General features: G+C 43.1%; 2 protein-coding genes and 1 long non-coding RNA gene across 3 annotated transcripts; 2 read left to right on the plus strand and 1 right to left on the minus strand.

The window, feature by feature from the left end:
• The first annotated feature begins 427 nt into the window (after nt 1–427).
• Nucleotides 428–17504, plus strand: aldh16a1 (aldehyde dehydrogenase 16 family, member A1). The gene is made up of 18 exons (XM_042085217.1): nt 428–545; nt 759–850; nt 2599–2698; nt 3147–3273; nt 5323–5480; nt 5644–5721; nt 5964–6151; nt 6841–6999; nt 7460–7618; nt 7732–7888; nt 11187–11262; nt 12037–12142; nt 12396–12526; nt 13985–14152; nt 14261–14465; nt 14559–14744; nt 14861–14986; nt 16418–17504. The coding sequence occupies exons 2-18, from the start codon at nt 764–766 to the stop codon at nt 16595–16597; spliced, it is 2391 nt and encodes a 796-aa protein (XP_041941151.1). The 5' UTR covers nt 428–545; nt 759–763; the 3' UTR covers nt 16598–17504.
• LOC121704764 lies at nt 5295–7546 on the minus strand. The gene is made up of 3 exons (XR_006030647.1): nt 7463–7546; nt 5939–6058; nt 5295–5731 (listed from the first exon to the last, which is right to left on the minus strand). It is a non-coding gene; the product is annotated as an uncharacterized LOC121704764 (long non-coding RNA).
• A 2494-nt stretch (nt 17505–19998) lies between the features above and the next one.
• Nucleotides 19999–21388, plus strand: LOC121705585 (ferritin, middle subunit). Its single transcript, XM_042086641.1, has 4 exons — nt 19999–20287; nt 20531–20677; nt 20791–20916; nt 21069–21388. Exons 1-4 carry the CDS (start codon nt 20183–20185, stop codon nt 21219–21221), a joined length of 531 nt encoding a protein of 176 aa, XP_041942575.1. The 5' UTR covers nt 19999–20182; the 3' UTR covers nt 21222–21388.
• Nucleotides 21389–23885: the final 2497 nt, after the last annotated feature.

Raw genomic sequence — 23885 nt, forward strand, 5'->3', positions numbered from 1 at the left:
AAAAGATAAAAAGTTTCTTCATCGCGATATAGAGTTTTAATTAAAAATGTGGTAGGCCTAGGCTATTGACAATGAAGCCTTAAAATATAGCCTATATGTTGTCTAGACTTTTATTTTGAAGTGGAAATTAACGTCCTGTTATTTTTATACCTTATGTACCGTATGAATAAACATGAATGTAAACATACCATGATAGTGCACGGTACGTGAATTGTATAGATTGGTTATCAAGCCATTTCCTCTCCTGCGACATCTACACATAGATACATACATAGACTGTATTAAGCATTACAAACTTCTGTGCAACTACAAATTACACCCGTTCTGAAACAGCACTGCATCAATTTAACCCATGATGTGCTTTGAATCAGTGTCCAGATTGATGAGCATGGCTAAGTAATTCTGTACTTGCCGTTTAAGAGAGAGGTACATTTTGTGGGCGGAGAAATTACTGTATCAGGAAATCGCAAGACGTTCTCTGCTTCGTACCTACCTACTGGGTACACGCTTTGGGATCTGCAGCACCGTCAGTATTTATTGGAAAGGTCTGTATTTTCTGTAATACCTATACAACTTCAGTAATACTGCAAATGAATTCGTGAATAAAGTATGCACTTCGTCTGGTGCAGTTTAACTGAGTGGACTATGACGGTCACCTGCTATTCAGATTTTGTAGTGCATATCACAATGTGTCAGACATGTTTGTCTAAAGTAAGCCTATTTTTTTATTCTGTAACTTTGGCGGATCAACTGGACAGGTGTTATGGCTGGTAGTACCAATAAAACGGTCTTCGAGATTTTTCAAACAATGGATTACGGACCATCCAGTTCGAGCTTCTCCACTGCCCAGGTAAAGTTTATGACAGAATGTCAACACATTGGCTGCTGCTGATAACGGAATCATTACATAGATTTACATGACCGATAACGTTAACTTTGGGGGTTTACCCTGTCAAAAAGCAATTTTCAGTAGGCTACTATATAACGTTAACTTAATGGTAGTTTACGTACAGTATGCGCACGAGAATGTAATTAGCATATCAGAGTGAACTCACATGCTAGACATGTGAGTCTGTAGCGATGTTCAGTGGTTTGCGTTATGTGTGACATAGCTATAACACAGCTGCACGATTGGACTGGGCCAGTCTCGACTTTCTGTGAAATGTAGTCTACCAGGCCAAAGGATCGGGCTTAAAGTTCACTGTTGTGACAGGTTGTGTGGAGATACTTGATCATTGGTTAACCCAGGGAGGTGGTAACAAGTGTCTGGAGTGCCAATAGACCCTGATCTGAAAACCTTTTTGTAAATTCTGGCATGAAAAGGTTGTGAATTCCCATACAAGTGCACTTATTATTATTTTTTGTCATCAACTTCCTGAATTTTTGGTCAACATTTCCTGGGACACCGAAACACCGGGACACATGAAACTTGGTGGGCATGTAGCACAACTAGACTTTTACGGAAAAATTACAGAAAAAGGCAGGACTGTCTCACACACACTGTCTCTAACAAACACACACACACACACACACACATATGAGCACACACACATGCACACACATACACACATAAGCATACTCACTCACATCCACACGCACAGACACACACACATGCACATCCATACGCACAGACACGCACACACACACAAACACACACATAAATACACACACCCAGGCACGCACACACAAACACACACACACTCACACATACATCCACACGCACAGACACACACACACAAAGGCACACTCACACGCACGCACGCACACACACACATACAGGCAGGCATATACAAGCATACACAAAAGTTGTTAGAGTAAGAGATGGAGTAGGTGATGGAGACAAATTGACAAGCGTAATTTAATTTTGCTAAGAGGATGTACAGGACTGAGCGGCAGTCATATTTTGTACCACTATGCAGTACATCTAGTTATGTTTGAGTCCACCACTGTTGGACCTCACTGCATTTAGGCCTGTAAAGTGGCTGTTTTTTTTTTCACTTTCTCAACAGCAGATTAAAGTTGTTTTCACACTGAAGGGAGGGTTCTAATAGTCACAGAGAGAGAGAGAGAGAGAGAGCTTTTACACGACTGGGTGTATCCCTGATAATGAGCGGTTGACTGTGAGATAACCGTCTTTAGAGGGATTTGTATTAAACATCAATTAATATACAGTGAAACGACTGGAATAGTTCCTCCTTTAAAGGGGAACTTGGCAACTATTTCAACGTAATAAACCCGTTTAGTAATCATTTGGATGGTTAAATGACCTGTTCCGGGGAAAATAGTGACTTTTCCCGCTGCCCCTAGCGCCCCCAGGCGGAAAACCACCCTTTCAACATTGACACTACCGTCCCGGAAAGATGAGAAACAGAGAAAAGTGAGAAACAAGAAACCCGTTTAAAATCGTGTTTCTTACCTTGTAACCTCCACATTGTCTGCCGAACTTATGCTAACCGTTTTGCTAGCTTGTAAACAAATCCATGTGCTTTATCGTTACCTTTTTCCACAGTTTGAAATGGCATAATGCACAATTTCTCCAGCAGAGGGGGAAATCCTGCCAAGTTTCCCTTTAAAGTCCTCCCTCTGTTTGTCTCTTAGTCCTGGCTGGAGCAGCAGGGGGGTTCCCTCAGCCTGTTTGTGGAGGGGAAGTTCGCCCGGCCAGCTGACAGGCAGACACGCAGCCTAACAGACTCCACAGGTGAGAAATGCCATCACATGACCTTGAGGGAGAACCCTCCAGCATATCTCTGGTTTCCAGTTTGCTTGTTTTGTCTGACTGACTCCAGATGGATTTCTCATCCTTGTTTGTGAGGTAGTCTAGTCTGGTCTGGTGTGATGTCAGATGGCAGACTTCTACTTTTAGCCTTTTACTTTTGTTTTACATAAATTGCACAACACCTTAAGATTAGAAGGCTAAAGTAAATTGATCAGCGATTTGGGATATTTGTAAATGACAAGATAGGAGCTCAGGAACTCCACTGACATTTCCTATTGAATCAGCACAGATTTGAAGGACTTTAACAAAGAGGCTCTTGTTTCATAGTACTGGCATTAAGAGCAGTGTACCCCCCCAAACACACACACACACACACACACACACTCTCTTTCTCTCTCTCTCCCCCCCCCTGCTCTCCTTGTGTCCTCAGGCAAAACCGTGTGCAGCATGATGTGTGCAGTGGAGGAGGATGTGAGTGCCTGTCTCTCCAGTGCAGCTAAGGGTGCCAAGGGGTGGAGTGAGCTCAGCTGCCACCAGAGGGCTCAACCTTTCCTGAGGTAACCCAAAAAACACCACTTCTGAGTAAGCACTTATTTACACACACATACACACACACACAATAGCATGATCGTAATTGGCGACAAATGGGGCGATTTGTTTGCCATGAGTTGCAACTTGTCAGTGGTGCATGAGATCCTACTTGAGGAATGTATCTGGCTGCAGCTGCCACAAGTCCAACACAGTATTTTGGCTCCTACTTTACATAGATGGGAGGTTGAAAGGGTCCGATCCATTCAGTCGGCTTGTCAAGGTTTACTATGGGATGTTTTTTGCAAGATCATACTTTTACTTTTGCCAGAGGGTTTTGGCTGTGGGTCAGTCGAGTGATATGAAAATGTGGAGGAAAACCACAGCTCTGGAGGAAAACCACAGCTCTGTGTGAGCAGAGATGATTAAATTAAATCCACAATTATGGCTAATAAACAAACCCATAAAAATGGATGTTGGGCAAGATTTGGATGATGTTTCAGAAATGGCATGGATTTCCCCCTTAAAAGTGATAATTGGCAGAAATGTGTAGTTCATACCAGTGCCAACACTCCTGTTTTTCCCGGGTTTCTCCCGTATTTCAAGGTCATCTCCCGGCACCCTCCCGATTTGTTATTTCTCCCGGAAAACTCCCGTAATTTGCAGCATGACCATCAAACTTAATTTGAAAATCACTGATCCGTTCATTTTTTCTGTTAGTCTGACATTTCTCAGGTTGCCAGATTGTGTATGAAATACACCCTACACACACACACACAATCACTTACTTTCAATTTAAACCTTTTTGTCATAAAACCTGGCAACCCAAAACCCAAATAAGGAAGCGGTGCACACTGCACAGCCACAGAGTCTCGCAAGCAATTTTGTGATTAACGCATCACATAAACTGTTAAAGTGTTGTTGATACACAATAGAAAACGTGTCCTTGGAACATAATCTGACCCCCCCCCCCCCCCAAAAAAAAACAAAAAACTGTGTGCACATTTTTGCCTGCTGTGGTCTTTACATCCTGACGCTGTGCTCTACCTGGATGGAGAAGCCCTCAAAGGATACAAAGGAGGATACAATTCTTGGATTTACCTTAAATGTCATAACAAGCATTATTTCACACATTACATGTTTAAGAAATGTTTCTAAGCTTTGGATATTGTAAAAGTCTAGGATATGGGGAGCAGAGTGCACTGTCCTTTTGCTTCTATGCAGAGTGCTTATTAGATCTCGATTGGACTATAGAAGCATAGTTTATTAGCCTAGAAATCTAGACGCACCCTAGCGGCGGCAAATTAATTTGCTCAGCCTGTACGTCTAGTATCAAACCATAGGGATTTCTATTGGCTGACGCCGTGGACGTCATCCAATCACAGCGCTCTATTTTGTTAGAGAGTCTTAAGGTGGGCTTAGCAGGATAACGACAGTCCTGCGACGGTGAACAGCAAGGAAGGTGGCTATGGCGAACGAAGAGCGGTTGTTTGAATCGGCATTGGCGTCAACTTTGGAGGAGTTGGACTTGTGCTTTTCTTTGAAAGCTGAGCAACACAATGCACTTAAGTCATTCCTTTCGAAGAAGGATGTATTTGCCGTTTTGCCGACCGGATACGGATATGGTCGTAGTGCTAGCCTATTGCATGCCTAGGCAGTTTGAAAGACAATTCTCTGCCCGCCCCTTGGATTAAGCGAGGTGAATGGTTCGATTCCAGACTATACATTTTAATGATATAGGATGGCCCGCCAGGCTAATAGTTTATGGGTCTGCAAGGAAATCATATCTACAGATGGGGGGTACTGTTCTGATGTAAGGGTGCCATTAGTTTTTCTGCTTTAAGAGCCATAACACAGCGATTTTACTCTGGAAAATGTTTTGAATAAGGTGCCACCACATAAAGTTCTGGAATTTCTATCAAATGTAGATTTAAAGAATCGTATTTAAATCATTTGATAAATGCATAGATGCTGGCATTAAACTAGAACTGTTACCTACCTACACACTATTGGTTCCCTGCTTCTCACAATTGTGTCACCTCTCTCTCTCTCTCTCTCTCTCTCTCTCTCTCTCTCAGGTTGGCGAGTGCGGTTCAGAGGCACAGCCAGTGTATGTCTGAGCTTTGTGAGCTCTCCCAGTCTCCCTGCTCCCCTGCAGCGCTGGTGCGACTGGCCCAGTACTATGCCAGCTGGGCTCAGCTCCGGGACCCCCTCATCCCCGACTGGACGCCCAGAGGTGGGAGCCCCTCAGCTGTGTGAGGGTTGCTTGTGTGTGCGGTCCTAATTTGTGACAATTCTCTGTGTCTGTATGTTTTGACTTTGTATTGTGTGGTACTGTATATGTTATTTAGCGTGTGTGTATGTTACTGGTGTTCACATGTTTATCTCTGTTTTGTTAGGTGTGGTGGCAGTGGTTGGATCTGATGACTCCTCACTGTATTCCCTCTGGCTCAAAGTCTTACCAGCTTTAGCTGTGGGTGAGTCTGCCTGCAGTTTTACACACATACACACACACATTCACTTACTCACACACACACACATATTCACTCAGATTAGGCAACTGTGGAGACATTTTGATGGCTCTGAGATTTTATATGTGCATAAACAACTGTAATAAGTAATCCTATATGAATCGTTTCCATTGCAGTGATTATTAAAGTAAGAAAAATGTGATGTAGGAGTGGGGAGACTTACATATAGCTGTACTTTTGTGTGCCAGGTAACACTGTTGTGGTGGTCCCTGGGATGTCAACGGCCCCTTCCTCTCTCCTATTGGCTCAGCTGTTTGGAGAGGCTGGACTTCCTGTTGGAGTCCTGAATGTGATTACAGGAAGTGATGTGTCTCTAGGTGCCAAAGTAGCTCAGAATCCCAACGTAGCATATATGACATACACTGGCAACAAACAGGTGAGTCTCTGTGGAGTGGTGGGGGAGTGTGGTACACATTAGCACATATCTGATGGGCACTTATCAGGCATAGCCTGGCTAACGCCAGACCTCATCTCATTGAGATGGGGTCTGGGAACTACACATTTATTTTCTCGTATTTGAGACGTGGTTTACGAATGCCCAGAGCCGTGAATGTCTATCAAATGTGTCTGTACGTAGCTCATAACCGCTTCGGTGTGTCGTCATCGTCTTGCTGTCCCCCCCTCCGTTCTGTGATTGGTTCCTTCGTTGAGGTGAAAATCGGGTCCATGGAATCCAGGCTGCCTAGCAGCGTGAATAAAATCGCGTGCGTAAGGCAGCATGGGGAAACCCAGGCTACGTATATCGGGCATCTGGGCATCTATTTCAGCAGAAATGCGCGTGCGCAAGGCGCAAGCCAACCTTGCTTCAGCGGCGAGATCACAACACATGATTGACACGATGCATCACAACACACCACATGATTGGCACAATGTCACCTGTCGACTTTTTTGACGCGGAAGGGCCGGGATACATGTAGAAAACTGCTATATTGGCATTACAAACTAACCCCATGCATTTCTATGGAGGATTTTTTGAGTGCTGTGTCTCCTCATTAGAAAGTCTCTGGGTTAACCCCTTCTCTCTCTCTCTCTCTCTTTCTCTTTCTGTCTCTCTCTCTCTCTCAGGATGGAGAGACACTGTGTAGACAGACGGCAGGTTGGGGCGTACCCGTTTCTCTGTCTCTTCCTCTTGACTCTGTGTGTCCATACATTATCTTTGAGTCTGCAGACATTGACAGTGCTGTGGATGGCGTCATGGAAACAGTCTTTAAAAAGAGGAGAGAGGTAATCATTTGAAATACATTAAACACCCGTGTCCATATCAGAGCACCTCAGTCAGAACAGGAGTTTGTTCAGTCTACTTACTGTGGACCACACTAAGTAGAGGGCCTCTGATTTCCCTTCCCATACATCCACCCCAACTCAACTAATAAACTAATTAAGGAATCAGGGAATGAGGAAAGTCTTATGTGGGGTTACATTTACACAGTTCTATTGAACATTGTTCTTGAACATGGGAACCAACAGTCCCTCAGGAGTATGTATGATGCATAGATCTAATATTCTCATGCTGTTCAGTGACTCCATTAGTTAAGTATTTCCTAGGGAAGTTTTTTTTCAGGGTGTTTTGTGTGCCCTCCTAAATCCAGGGTTTACTGGGAAAAAATTGCAGCTCTACATCCAGCCACATGGTGTCACTGTTGTGTAAGCTGTTGTGTTAGCTGTTGTGTTTTGTGTGTCCTAGTACCAGTGGGTGCTGTACGTGCAGGAGTCAGTGCAGGAGAGTGTGGTGGCTCGCCTAAAGCTGCGCCTGGCCGGGATGAAGAGTATCGCTCTGCAGTCTGAGGCACACAGAGCTCTGGTGGACGCTGCAGTGCAGGAGGCTGTGGGACAGGGGGCGACAGTGAGTCCACATCGAGCCTCACTTTATATGTAACCATACTGTTGATACAAATCTTTGGTAAATGTGGTAATCGTACATGCAAATCTGTTCTATTTTGCATGCCTGCATTTCAGATCATCCAGCCATGTTCTCCACCTCCGTCTGGTGCCCTCTACCCCCCGACCCTGCTGTCTGGGGTCGCCCCGTCTTGCCAGGCGGTGGTCTGCCCTGCGCCCGGTCCTGTACTGCCCCTTCTAACGTTCCGGAGTCCTGGAGAGGGAGTTACTCTGGGTAATCTATCATAACCCTCACACATTAAAATGGCTTTACATACACACACACACACACACACACACACACACACACACTCTGTAAAGAGTGCTTTCATCAACACTCCATCTTGACCAGGCAGGTCTGATCGGTAGTTTCTGCAGTCCCCATAAGATTCACTCCATACACCTTCTTCACACACATTTTGAGATTTTGAGGGTTCACAGTCACATTCTCAGTTCAATACGGTCATATTCTAACCTACAGAAACACCTCCACACCAACTCCATCTTCCAGGGTGACATAAAGTCTAGTCTTTGCTGTCTGCAGGATTGGTTGGTCTAAAGCAGGGGTGGGCAAACTATGGTCGTATCTGGCCCGCTAAGCACTTTAATTCGGCCCGCTGAGCACTCAATTAGGTTATCAGCCTGCTCGCTATTATTTTCCTGCAATAGACAACGTTGTGGTTAGCTTTACTGCAAACTGCTTTTCACTCTTCTTAGAGAACTTCACAATCATCGCTGAAGATTTCAATCACGCCAATCTCAAAACTGTACTACCAAAATTTCACCAACATGTAAACTTCCCAACAAGAGGACAAAACACCCTGGACCTTGTTTATACCCCACAGAAAGAAGCCTACAAAGCCAAACCCCTCCCCCACATCGGACAGTCAGACCACATTAGCATCCTGCTGATTATCTTGACCAGGCAGGTCTGATCGGTAGTTTCTGCAGTCCCCATAAGATTCACTCCATACACCTTTTTCACACACATTTTGAGATTTTGAGGGTTCACAGTCACATTCTCAGTTCAATACGGTCATATTCTAACCTACAGAAACACCTCCACACCAACTCCATCTTCCAGGGTGACATAAAGTCTAGTCTTTGCACTTTAATTCGGCCCGCTGAGCACTCAATTAGGTTATCAGCCTGCTCGCTATTATCATCGCTGGACCTTGTTTACACCCCACAGAAAGAAGCCTACAAAGCCAAACCCCTCCCCCACATCGGACAGTCAGACCACATTAGCATCCTGCTGCTGCCCCGATACAGACAAAGAGCAAAAGTCACCAAACCAGTTCTGAAGGAGGTGAGAGTGTGGCCGGAGGCGGCCGTCTAACAACTTCAGGACTGCTTTGAAACAACAGACTGGGATATTTTCAAAACAGCTGCCACCCACAACAACCACATTGACATTGAGGAATACACAGACACTGTGACCTCCTACATCACCAAATGCATCGATGATGTTACAGAAATAAAACACATCACCACTCGGGCCAACCAGAAGCCATGGCTGACAGAAGTCCACAGACTGCTGAGGGCCAAAGACAAAGCCTTCAGAGCTGGAGATGTAGCTGGCCTTTCAACAGCAGTCATCCCATCACTTTTCAAAGCTGCCACCATCATACCCGTGCCAAAGAAATCATCACCATCATGCTTCAATGACTACCGTCCTGTAGCACTCAAGCCCATAATCATGAAGTGCCTAGAACGGCTAGTCATGTCACACATCAAAGCCACCCTACCCCCCACCCTGGACCCCTTCCAGTTTGCATACCGAGCCAAACGATCCACGGAGGATGCAATCTGCTCTGCCCTCCATCCAGCCCTCACCCACTTGGACGATAAAGATTCATATGTGAGAATGCTGTTCATAGACTTCAGTTCAGCATTCAATACCATAATACCACAACAACTCCTCAGCAAACTGGACAAGCTAGGATTCAGCACCTCCCTCTGCAACTGGCTGCTGGACTTCCTGTTGCAGAGACCACAAGCAGTACATGTCGGGAACAACACCTCAAGCACTCTAACCCTGAGCACGGGGGCCCCGCAAGGGTGTGTGCTCAGCCCCCTGCTCTTCACACTGCTAACACATGACTGTACAACCACTCACAGCTCCAACCATCTGGTGAAGTTTGCGGACGACACAACACTGGTGGGCCTCATCACTAAGGGCGATGAGGCTCACTACAGAGAAGAAGTAGACCTGCTGGCTAAATGGTGCAAAGACACAACCTCCTGCTGAATGTCAGCAAGACCAAGGAGATTGTTGTCAACTTTCAGAGAGGCCTGAAAACAACTGCCACCACTGTCCATCGATGGAGATGCTGTGGAGAGAGTGAGCAGCACAAAATTCCTGGGGGTGCACATCAGCGACGACCTCTCCTGGACCACCAACACAGCATCACTGGCGAAGAAAGCCCAGCAGCGCCTCTACTACTTGCGCAAATTGAAGAAGGCAAGTGCCACGCCTCCCGTCATGACCACATTCTACAGAGGGACCATCGAGAGCATCGTGTCCAGCTGCATCACAGTGTGGGGCGGAAGCTTCACAGATCAGAACAGGAAGACCCTCCAGCGCATTAACACAGCTAAGAGGATCATTGGAGCATCACTACCCTCCCTGCAGGACATTTACACCACCCGCCTCACCCGCAAAGCACTAATGATTGTCAAGGACACAACCCACCCTGCACACGAACTGTTCAGCCTCCTGCCCTCTGGAAAGACTTGACTTGACTTGAGAACATTTACAATGTCAATGTCAAAACATCATGTTACATAGAGATGGTACTCTTTATCTAGATCTAACTTGAACGTTATGCTACTCCATTGAATTGGGAACGCGTCTAAGCGCGCACGAGAGGGAGAGAGAGCAGCAGGTTCCAACTGGCTTGTTATTGTTGAAAATTGATATCTCCTTCTTATAAGAAAACTTTTAAAAGGAAATCATGAAGGCAACAGTAGTTCCCACTACTGACCATTTATGAACTGTGAGAGGGCACAGCAATAGGCTATATTTAAGTGGAGCTGGCAAAAGATCATTGAGAACTAAACGTGAATTGTTCTTAAAGTGACAGTGCACCATTTATACATTTGTTAAACAGCATCAAATTAGCAGTATTTTTAAGCAATTAATATTTTAAAACAAAATGATATCAAATATATTTTTTTTTGGGAGGGGGCACATAATGGAGACAGCTTGAGTGTAATGTTGCATACACAGTAAAACAATGCCAAATACCTGTTACGGATTAGAACACATATACACTTCTAAATGAAAATGGCTTTGCACCAACTTACATGTACTCTCAGAATACTGTAGTTCTTCAATCAGTGGCACACCCTCTCTGTCTTTTAAGATGTTCATCATGGTTAGAGAAGCCTTCAATACTTATGAACCCCATTGTGGTTAGAGCCCGTTGAGTGTTTAAAAAGAGGCAAGTTGTATGAGATGTACAGTAAATGTAATTAATGGCCGAATAGCTCAGTGGCAGTGTTGTCTGATTATAAATGTCTTCTCCCAGGGAACCATAGCCCTCACGGTCAGGCAGCCTCCATCTGGACAGAAGATCTGACTTTGGCCCTAGAGACCACCAAGAGGTACACTCAGATTTGTTTTTCCGTTTCCAAACACACCTCTTTGATCTTACGATTCCCGAGGGTGATTGGTACAATAGGCCTTTATCACGGCAGCCGAAGTAGGAAGTGAACAGCCCTGTTCCTGTGTGAGCACAGGTGTTTCTAATTAAGTGTCAGATTCGGCCACAGTTACTTCAACCAGAGGCCTCGTTAATGTTTTTAGGAACACCTGTGGTTTGCCTGCCAACAGGAAAGTGAACAGCCCTGCTTCAGCTGCCCGTGGGCTGCCGTGATAAAGGCCTATTGACTGTTGCTTTACATGTCCCCATAAGTAGTCTGAGCAGGTATTAATTATAATTCAAAATGGCATGCAATAGGTTAACAATTTACATCTCATTCTGCGAATGCGCACAAACTCCAATACTGTGTTGACTAACCAACATCTAAATCACAGTACAGTTTAACACCAATTTATGCTATCAGTTTTTGTCAACCCCTACTTTCCTACATAACCCTGTGTTTAAAAGGAGTTGGTTAAACTCCCTTCATTGTATAGGCTACAGGTGTATGACTCCAGCCGCCCAGCTTTGTATCGACCTGTCTGTTCAAATGTTTATATCTTATTTCGTTTCATATCAAGCACACTGAATTTGCTCTGTGTTTCAAATGTACTATGTAGACAAACTTACAGTATTTGTTTACTGGTATGTATTCCCAAGTGTGAAACTACTGTAACTGTAATGTACGGCGTTATGAGAAGAGCTCTGAGTGTTGTCTGTCCGTCTCTGTCCTCAGCCTGGCTGTGGGCACCGTGTGGGTCAACTCCCTGGCCGTCTCTGACCCCTCGCTCTCGCTCTCAGGAAGGAAGCACAGTGGCAACTGCACAGACGGAGGAAGGGAGGTAGGCACCACTCCTCTGATACTGGCCTCTGTGTGCCCTTTCCACACTCCCATGTGATTTCAGGTCTGCAGCATTTCCTACAGTTGAAAATTGTCGAGGTATACGTAATGTTGGTAAATGAACGTTCTAAAGACTGGGTTCACTGAATTCAACATAGAATTTTAGAACCTTGAATTGTTGCGGAACGGAATCTTCTGTTAGAATGTTAAAAAGTCCACACCTTTAACCTGTGGAGCTGCTGTGTCTGCTGCAGGGCCTGTACCAGTTCCTGCGGCTCTCTCACTCCTCTCCTCTGCCCCGCTCCTCTCCCTGTGCTCTGGACTACGCTGGCTTTGGGGCAGCTGCAGCCAATGTTTCCGTCCCCGAGGGATTCGACCCTTCCAGGTGTGTGTTCAAGCAAAGTGTGTGTGTGTCTGTGTGTGTGTGTGTTTAAACATCAACTTGTGTATTAAGGGCAGGGCCGGATTAACCATTAGGGCAACTGGGCACTTGCCCAGGGGCACAGGACCAGTAAGGGGCCCTGGGCACAGTCAAAATATTATGTTCGATCACGTTACAAAGGCAGTCCGCACTTCCCTAATCATATGCAGATTAGTGCAACCCGTTCGATCAAAATATTATGCTAAATCAGCTCACTGACCGTGTCAGCTCACCTTCACTCACTGACCGTGTTGTCAGTGTCAAAGCTATCACGTCGAAACAGTTCATAATGTCCAGACTAGGCTACTCGTCGTGTGGAGATGTCATTTTAGCTAACGTAGCGGTTTCTTGAACACAATTGAGCAGTTAGTCCACACTTCAACAACCTACAAACATGAAATCTACTTCTGTCTAAACTTTTGAGTGTAGCGCAGTAAGCACACACAATTTAGTGGCTTTACGCATAGAGCGAGCGCATTCGTGTTTGTTAATGCCAGGTATAGATTGCAATAGTGCAGACAAGGCTTACATGCTATGAATATGACACACGTTTTGACCAGAGACGAAGCTAAAGGTGAATATATTACTGGATCAGCAGGTAAGACGGGACCTGAGAGTGCTCGCGGCCAGACTCTAATCCTAAAGCACAACCATTAGATTACAGCAGCTTTGAGAACCACTGATGGGCTGCTTAGAAAGACTATTATAGATGATAGCCTACACAAAAGAAATTGATCTCTGTCAATTAAACATCTTATCAGTGCAGATTTATTTATGGGTATCCTCATTTATTGTGATGTCCAAGTCATGTAGTGTGTGGTTTGGATGAGCCAGACGGGCAACTTGCCTGTCCTCAGCTTAACGTTTGTCCAAAATTGCGTGAAAAACGTCCAATTAGCTGCCAGAATGCAAAAAATTTCCTCGAGGAGAAATCCCCGATTTTGTGTAGTCTACAATTCCATCCATTAGGCTACCAAATTTCAGCTTGTAGCCTTAGCTAGTTGATCAACAGTTTTCAAACTTTTTCAAAATGGTAGGCTAATCCATGAGAGAAAAAAAACAACGCCAAAACATACGTATCTGTAGCCTGTTAGATTGAGGGTTTATGCGCTGTAAACACTGTGTGTCCTTCGCAAGAGTGAGCTTGTTGGCTTTTTGCCTGCGTGCGTGCGTGCGTGGGTGCGTGTGTGCGTGCGTGGGTGCGTGTGTGCGTGCGTGCGTGCGTGCGTGCGTGCGTGCGTGGTGGAAGTGGGGAGCCCATTCTGATTTTGTGCTCAGGATCCGTGGTCATTATAATCCGGCCATGATTAAGGGGATGGTATCCCCTTGTCCCCTCGAGTAAAACAGTAACCTTTTTCTTTCACTCTTTCTTTCTTCTTTCTTTTTGTCTGTCTCATGGTCCCTCTCTTTCTGCATTTGCAGCATCCCTCGCTCCTACTCCCACTTTGTCGCGGGTCGTGCGTGCAAAGCTGACTCCGGCTGCAGTAGGTCTGTCCTGTCACCAGAGGGAGCTGTGCTGGCCCAATGCCCTGATGCAGGACGCAAGGACGTCAGGAACGCTGTGGAGGCAGCCATTAAAGCACAGCCAGGGTGAGCCCAGATCGTGTGTGTGTGTGTGTGTGTGTGTGTGTGTGATGTTTTAAGGGGCAGGTGTATGTACTCTATTTGAAACTCATCATGCTGCTCTACTCTCTGCAGCTGGATGAAGAAGAGTCCTTCTGCACGTGCTCAGTCCCTGTACTCTCTAGCTGGCCTCCTTGCCCAGAAGAGGCAGCCACTGGCCACATCGATTCAAACCCAAACCGGCCTCTCTTCAGAGGAGGCCACTCAGGAAGTGGACCTCAGCATTTCAAGGCTCTACGAGTGGGCAGCCCGCTGTGACAAAGATTTGTGCGGAGTGCCTGTAAGCCACCATTTTCTTGTTGTTCTTACAAATTCAACAGACGTTTTGTCAAGTTTATATCCATTCTCAATCAAATGCCCTTTTTTGTTTTAGTTTCTCCCTCAGTCAGGCTCTGCTTTGTCCATGTCTGAGCCAGTTGGAGTGATTGGTGTGGTGCTTCCTGACTCTAGGCCCCTCTTGCCTTTGGTTTCACTGCTGGGGGCAGCACTTGCCATGGGCAACGCTGTTGTGATGGTGCCCAGTGAGAAATACCCACTACCCGCACTGGAGTTTATTCAGGTGTGTTTTGTGTGATGCACGCTGTATGCAAAATATGCATTATATGTTTACGGACATGTGTTAGTATGTGTGCATATGAATGTTTGAGGGTGTTTTTCCCTGTGACTTTCTTTTAGACACTTCAGAGTTCTGATCTCCCGGGAGGCGTCGTTAGTGTAATCACAGGAAGCAGAGATCAGTTGACACAGGCAATAGCCAATCACAGTGTGATCCAGGCCATATGGTACTGGGGCAGTAAGGAAGTAAGTCTCTGTAATATACCTGTGTGATTTCAGTTTTCAGTTGAATCATTGCATTGCACAACACATTAAAGGGGTGGTTCAGGATTTTGGACGTACAGTAGGACCTCATTTCCAAGTTAGCAAGTGTGATATTTATCAGTGGAGACAGTTTTCAACACGTTTAATCCGTGTTTGTCATCATACGTGTTAACCTGCCACTAAAAACAGTCTTACCCACTCCACAGTACACCCGAGGCAAATAAATTATAACGGTACACTATCGATGTAAATGTCTGTGTTGATAGTTTTATTTCTTTAATTTTTGACATTATTCTGTCCTTGCATTTCGCATTGATTGCAATGATCGCATTACATTTTGAGGGACTAGTTTCTTAGCAGCGGCGGAGATATACTTGCTCCGGGTAATAGTACTGCGCCAAAAAGGAAACAGAGAAGTGCACTCCAATCGGGATACCTAGTAGTAGCCTAGGTCATATCAGTGTGCCGCTGCCGTTGCTTATATGCCTACTACCAACTTCAGAACAAAGTATAACTATTGCAATGCGATGCAAGGGTAGTTTTATTTCTAACACTATTCTATCAACACAGACTTTTGTATCGATTGTCTGGCGTTATAATTTATTTGCCTCTGGTGATACTTTGGAGTGGGTAAGACTGTTTTTAGTAGCAGGCTAACACATACTGATGACTTGCGCTAGCCTAGCACCTGCGAACTCTTAAAACTAGAAGGACTGGATGAAACATGTTGAAAACGGTCTCCACTGATAAAGATCACACTTGCTAACTTGGAAATGAGGTCCTATGTCCAAAATCCTGAACCACCCCTTTAACTCGATGTGTTGTTTAGTTTCCTGTTATTGCCCTCTCTGCTTTTGCAATGTCTTGTGTCCTATCTGGTGGGAGCAAAGTACACCCATGTTAGCCATTATCTTGCAAAATGCATACATGAGCGACAGAAGGCATGTCCCGATTAATAGGTTGACAACGAGACCATAAAAGTCATGTGAAACCATATCTGACACTCTGCCTGCAACTGGAATAAACCTCAGAAAATACTTTTGCAGCTATGCTGTAATAATATGTTTTAGATACATTTTCCCTGACACATCTTGACTTGCACAAACATGCAAAGTAAAGCCAAAATTCATTGAGGATTTGATGAGACCACAGCAGCTAGACCTTACAGTGTCCAAGCAACATTAACTCCTTACTTTACTCTTGCCCCTCCCTTGCGCTATTTATTGGTTTGACTGCCAGGCTTTCAAACCTGTCAGAAAAACAACCATAATCCTGCTTTTGTGTTCTAGCATAGGGTATGTATCTTTTATAGACTTAAACTGATCCTCTTTCTTTCTTTCTTTCTTTCTTTCTTTCTCTCTCTCTCTCTCTCTCTCTCTCTCTCTCTCTCTCTCTCTCTCTCTCTCTCTCTAGGGATGTCAGTTCCTGCAACATACCTGCTCTAGCCCTTTGAAGCGCCTGTGGCTTCACTGTGAGGGAGACGAGGGGAAGCCCGGTGATGGAGCCCCCTGGACTCTCCCTCAGCCCTCGCTCATGGAGGACATGTGGAGACAGGCCGTCGTCTGGAAGAGCGTGTGGATCCCGACTGCCTAAAGAAGAGTTGAAGTATGCAGTGATGCACTCAGTAGGGAGTGCTGAGATTAAAGAGGAGTTAAATTAATGTTCCTTTTTTCAGGGAGGAGGGCACGGGGGGATTATTTTAGGTTATGGCAGGGGCAGAGATTGCGTAATACACTGAGCTACATGTGAAACAGACATTTGGACATTTGATTTTTTCAGATGGGAATCAGGATCAAGCACTTCATACACTTCTGTTTTTGTGTAGTCACATGGACAACTGTGGCTGTAAGAAATGAGGAACAAAGGGTGTCCACACGTTAAAGCATGTGACTTTTGGTCTTAAAACACATCTTGGAACATCCTTGTAAAGGAAAACATATTTCCCCTTGGTGGTTTACATGTGTTCTCACAATCAGAGTCTCTGTGTCAGTAGATGTGAACTGGGTCATAATTTGCTATATCATTAATTTGGAAAACAACTGAAAACCAGTGAAAAGAGAAGGTGAATGTTAGGCTAAGGGCTCAGAGGAAGCTTTTTAAAAAATGCTACCTCTAACTCTGCAGTGCCATTACCCGTACATAACTTAATGTTCCCAATACAGTTCCTCATAATGTTTCCAACAATGTTCCCAATACAGTTCCTCATAATGTTCCCAAAACAGTGTACCTCATACAGTTCAACACACTGCCTTAACAATTTAGAGCTAACATGGAAACTGGGATATTGAGACGCTGCCAAAAATTAAATGGACTCATCTGAAATGTTTGGATTATATTCTAATAATATGATACATATAAAACGTGATGAGTTGAAGGATAGAACTAACTGGCATATTTTTGAAAATGTATCTGGAAGAATCCTTCATATTTTCAAATGAAACACGTATAGACCTGTCTCTGATGTGAAAATAAAGAACATTTCTTGGATCTGCCAAATGTAGCTCACAGTTGTTCCTTGGTTTCCTTGTAAATGTATGTATAGTGTACTGGCATAAGAACTCTGTGGAAAGCAAACTACATTATTTATATGAATGCTACATGACCTGTTCTGTAGACTTTGGCCACACCCTGACTCAGGCCTCTGTAGTCACACACAAACACACACACACACATCCGATCCAGATAAGGAAATGACTCGGGAGCGCAAGAGTGCTTAGTCACAGTGACACAGCAACTTCAGACCTAATATGAGTCAACACTGTTATGACCTTCATTCAAAAAGTCTGAAAGATCACTCAGTAATTTGGCTAACAAAATGCAGTCACTTAAAGAATTATACAAGGCTCCCTGTGACAAACAGGAACTGGTGAGGGGAAAAAAACCTTCCTGCCTTAATACTGCTGTGCACAAAGGTTAGCTTAGAGGCACTGCATTATCATCATTTCACTATAATGGGGTTAAAGTGCTAACTAGATGGCACAAGTTAATGTGCTCTTACTAATTAGCCTACTATTAATCTACCACTAATGTGCTAAGACAGTTTTCCCAATATTTGTGATTTGAACAAAGAAACATCTGCATGTATGTGGTTACAGTGTGTTTGCATCCAAAACAAAATCAAAAGACATTGCTTAGAACAAACAGATTGTCACCCACTGGCAACAAATTCTTAACTGTGATTAAAAGCCTAAGCAATATTTTTTGTTGAATTTTATTTTTGTATCTGTATATTAATGTAATCTGCATCTTAGTGAGTGAAAAAAGAGAGAAACCTTAACTTAAATACCTAAAACAATGTTCCCAAAACAGTGTACCTCATACAGTTCAACACACTGCCTTAACAATTTAGAGCTAACATGGAAACTGGGATATCGGGACGCTGCCAAAAATTAAATGGACTCAGCTGAAATGTTTGGATTATATTCTAATAATATGCTATAAAACCTGATGGGTTGAAGGATAGAACTAACTAGCATATTTTTGAAAATGTATATGGAAGAATCCTTCATATTTTCAAATGAAACACGTATAGACCTGTCTGTGAAAATAAAGAACATTTCTTGGATCTGCCAAATGTAGCTCACAGTTGTTCCTTGGTTTCCTTGTAAATGTATGTATAGTGTGCTGGCATAAGAACTCTGTGGAAAGCAAACTACATTATTTATATGAATGCTACATGACCTGTTCTGTAGACTTTGGCCACACCCTGACTCAGGCCTTTGTAGTCACACACAAACACACACACACACACACACACACACACACACATCCGATCCAGATAATTCCCAATATTTGATCCAGAGATTCCCAATATTTGTGATTTGAACAAAGAAACATCTGTATGTATGTGGTTACAGTGTGTTTGCATCCAAAACAAAATCAAAAGACATTGCTTAGAACAAACAGATTGTCACCCACTGGCAACAAATTCTAAACTGTGATTAAAAGCCTAAGCAATATTTTTTGTTGAATTTTATTTTTGTATCTGTATATTAATGTAATCTGTATCTTAGTGAGTGAAAAAAGAGAGAAATTTTAACCTAAATACCTAAAACAATGTTTTTTCTTTTAATTAAATTGTAACGCGCTGTTACAACTAGTGTTAGTTTAGTTAGTTTTTGTGATGTTTTGCATTTTGCCTCATGTGTTTTCAGGTTTGAGGGCTTTTCTTGGCAGGATTGACCTTGGTTAGACTCTTTGCTTCCATTGGCGCATATTTCTTATGTTATTTCTCCGTATAGAAAACAAAGTCAATTTTCGACACACGTCTGTTGTTAGTTCATGACTTATGTATCATAAATAGGCAGATCCTATTCTATCATACACATTCAGATACATTTATTGAATTAATTTAATTAAAAACAGCCTTTTGAACCCCGCATATGGGGCAGGTTGTAACATTTCACCTATCGCACTTGGTGGAATTGTAAAAGAACAGTAGCTCCTACAAACAAACTTCCAGTGCATATGTGTAACAGAGATATGTATGTTGCTTGTTAAAAAGTATAACTAGTGAAACTCAAATGATTTTAGAATTATTTAGCCATAACCAAAAAGTGTTACTTTGTGCCCCGCGCTCCCCTAATGCTGATTCAATGTCTATTTACCATTGAGATTTCAATCTCAACCAAAATGATGATGTGGATGGAAAATCAACATCATATCAATGTCACCTTGCTATCTGGGTAGCCTACATAGGCTAAATACTTCTAGAAAAAGTAAACAACGTGCAGTTATGGTAAATGTAGTAGGCTACCCCACTAAACCTATTCATAGGATTCTCATAATAAAACGTTGTCTTCTTAATTCAATAAAATATATCTGTTAAAGGTCTTAAATTGCAGATTCATCATGTCACGTCAGCAGTTTTGCACAGTTGCGCTTTATAGCCATTTCTTAGTTCACGAGTGAGGCTGTTCTTGATTGGCTCATTCTGATGCCGTCGTTTCTAGTGACGTAGCTTATTTGGAACAATAAATAAGCAGGAGCGCAACTGCCAGTTTATCGTTTTGGAGAAGACGCCAAAGAAGATTCTTGCTTCAACAGTGCTTGAACGGAACTTCTTTCCTTCGTCCGAGATTTCGCCGCATTCCTTGCTGTATTTAGCCTACATCTGAATAATAAATTATATTTTTCTACTGATCATTTTGATAGTAAAACGAGGACAAAATTGCCGAAATGGAGACTTCTCAGATTCGCCAGAACTACCACCGTGACTGCGAGGCAGCCATCAACCGCATGATCAATATGGAGCTGTTTGCTTCATACACCTACACCTCGATGGTAAGTCTAAAATATCCAACGTCCCGTTTGTTGTAAATATTTTTACTGAATTATTCATGTCGCAATGTTGGAAGTAGACTGGTCCTGGTATGGCGTTATCTAATGGTTGCGCCGTAAACAAACCATGTGCGTGCTTAATTTACTAATTGGGAACGGATGCATAGCTGACTATTTGTTGAATTGTTTATATCTCATAACATTTTGCCTGTATTATTAACTGCCATTTTCCCTTTGAATGTTCAGGCATTTTATTTTGCCCGTGACGACGTCGCACTTCCTGGATTTTCTCACTTCTTCAAAGAGAACAGCGATGAGGAGCGCGAGCATGCGCATAAGTTGATGGCCTTCCAGAACAAAAGGGGCGGGCGCATCTTTCTCCAGGATGTGAAGGTCAGTGTTTACCTCAAAATGTGCAGTGATGTTTGATTAATATGTTCTCTGTTAACTATGTTTGTTTATTCAAGGGGTTAATTTCCTTCATGTTTACTCTTTGACCACTACAGAAGCCAGAGCGAGATGAGTGGGGCAGTGGACTAGAGGCTATGGCTTGCGCTCTGCAATTGGAGAAGAATGTCAACCAGGCCCTCCTGGACCTGCACAAGATCGCCTCTGAGAAAGTGGATCCACATGTAAGTTAAAGTTACTGTCCAATCTCCTTGACTATTGTGCACATAATCTGCATGATATCTTCATCATTGTTGAATGTTGTATACAGTATTCTTAGTATAGCATGCCAGGACTTGCCCATACTTACTGGATTCATTTTCTATCCACCCATTAGCTTTGCGACTTCCTGGAGTCACATTACCTGGGTGAGCAGGTGGAGGCCATCAAGAAGCTGGGCGACCACGTCACCAACCTCACCAAAATGGATGCTGCCAACAATAAAATGGCAGAGTATCTGTTTGACAAGCATACTCTGGGTAGCAGCTAAATGAGATGCTTGATCTGTAATGTGGCAGTCTCTGCTGGGATGATTATTAATCTGCCATTACCAATATGGCAACCACTCCCAATGCTGATGCAGGATGATGACTGTTTTACAAAATAATTTTAAACCGCAGGTTTCAATCTGATGAAAAAATAAACATTTTGAGCAGATTCCTGTGTATGCATTTTTCATTTGTCTTTTGGGTTGTGTTTTCCTCCTTAACCCATGGTTTGACCAATGGTTCACTTATTTTCTCTTCCCTAGTCTTGCATGTTTGTCTGCATGTGTTTAGCTTTGGGCACAATTTTAAAAATTATGTTCAGACTCTCCAGTCCTTGCATGGCATAGGCCTACTTGCTTTGAGTAGAATGAGTAACATAAGTTACCTAGACCTGAACTGACTAAGACTGAGTCAAATAAAACCTGCAGACTTTAAAATTATTCTCTGTACCATGTTTTACGGTGACTCAAAGAGAATCATCTATTATAATGGTAGGGAGTGACCTGGAGAATTTTAGTATGCAGATGTGTGCGGGCCATGTTTGTTCATCCTATTCCTAATTGCTATTAACCTTTTAAGTTGAGAGAAGGGGTAATAAAAGAAACATCAATTAAAATAACATGAATAACTATCAGATATGCATGATGAAAGAATGAGTGTGTGAAGGGAGACTGTAACCATGGGCACCATATCTAAAACACATCTAGCACATTTCAATCTTGCCAGAAAGATCCTATCCAGTAGACAAATCCACTAGGGTGCACATAAAGCATAGAACTTTGGCCTCAAAAACAGAATAGGATGTTTTGCTTTAAATTAAAAGTAATAATCCATTACACTTTGCATGCAACTCCGCAAAATTCTCCTAGAGTTAGTTCAGTATCCTCAACAACCTCAGGCTCCATAAGTGGAAGACGGTGGCTTGAACTGACACACCAGCTAATCAAGTTTCTTCAGGGGCACATAAGGACAGGGTGTTTTATCAGCTACTGAACCCATTAACCTTTCACATTTTTTTAATTGGTTGTAAATTGACTATGGATAAGGGGAAGATTGAGAAGTTACTGAAGTTATTTTGAAATGCGGAATAGTTCAATGCCTTCAGTTATTTATTAGCATGTAGTCTTTGAAAGAGTAGGGTACTAGAATTTTCAGGACACGTGAAAGTCTTTGGTTTCTTATACAATTTCAAAAGGCTCATAAGTTTGTTAATTTCTGCTGTCCTGTCCCCAAAAGACAGTAACTTATTATCAACCTGCAATTGTCTTAAAAAAGCCATCTAACATTTGTTTTATATACCAGGCAATATCTTCATATGCAAATATTTCCAGTCACACTGACCACCTCTGCATAAATGAAGCACATGTTCTTATTCACCTATTTTAGTATTAATGTGAAGCTCGCCAGTGGAAATGTTTCAACTGCTGATATTGTTGGCCTTCATGGCACTATGCATCTGCCTGATCAATAATGGAAGTCAATAAGAAGTTGACATTTCTGCATTTTGTTGTCTTACTGCATTTTGTTGTCTTTGTACTTGTATTCTGCGCAATGACAATAAAGTTGAATCTAATCTAAAAAAATTAAAAAAAAATCTCCTTGTCATGCAGTGTTATCCCTTCAGTCATCAGAAAACATGAAATGTTCAAACCAAAAATATTTCAAACCAAAATGCTAAAGAGGTGGAATCCATCTCACACGGAGCACTGAATAATCATAAACTCATAAGCTCATAAAATCACAAACATGAAATCAAAAGAAAAAGGAGAAGAACACCTCACACTCAGCCTCCTTCAGATGACTTCCACAATTATTTAATAAATTCAGTAAAAAAAATAAGGAAAAAGATATGAAAAGGTACAACCACCATAAACTTAAGGCGTTACACACACACACACACACAAACACACACACACACATGCACACACATGTACACACATGCACGCACACACACACACACACACACAAAGAAACATGGCTACTCCTCCACAGCCATACGCACAAAAATCTCTGGTGAAGGTGATTGGACCCTGTGTGAAGTGAGGAGGCCTCTCAGGTTATCAACTCTGTATCTCGCCACCAGAGGCAGTAAGACCGCCTACGAGTGCACCTGCTCCTGCTCCTGCACCCAGTGACCCACTAACATGAAGAGGGAGGAGCAGGTAGTGAAGAGAGTCAAAGAGAACACAACAAAGCCAGAACTCAACCATCTGTTTGAATCACAGATAGATAACTATCTGCAATAACTATCCTCAAATCGTCACATTAAAGCAAATACATCTTTGGACAGCACATTCAATGAGATAAAGGGCTGGGATGGGGGGGAGAAGGCGTGCACTGGTAGGATGTTCTGTTGAGCAAGAAAGGCCATGCAGGGTGCCCACTTCAAAAGACACAAACATAGTGGATAGATACAGTATTCCATTACTGACGGGATTGCCACTGGTGAGTCTTCTAATCACGACTGGGAAAATCTGAAAATACCGGTGCTGCCCACATACCATACAGTGCACAAGGCAATCCGATAAGTCGATAGAGATTACACTAGGTCCGCAAGCCCTGTGAAATTCTATATGGGAAATTATGATGCCTGACTTAGATTGGGATGTGGAATGAGATTAGTGATAGACAGACACCACTTCAAAATGAAAAGATTAGGTCCAGTG

Source organism: Alosa sapidissima, chromosome 3, assembly GCF_018492685.1.
Source record: "Alosa sapidissima isolate fAloSap1 chromosome 3, fAloSap1.pri, whole genome shotgun sequence".
NCBI classification, from domain to species: domain Eukaryota; kingdom Metazoa; phylum Chordata; class Actinopteri; order Clupeiformes; family Clupeidae; genus Alosa; species Alosa sapidissima.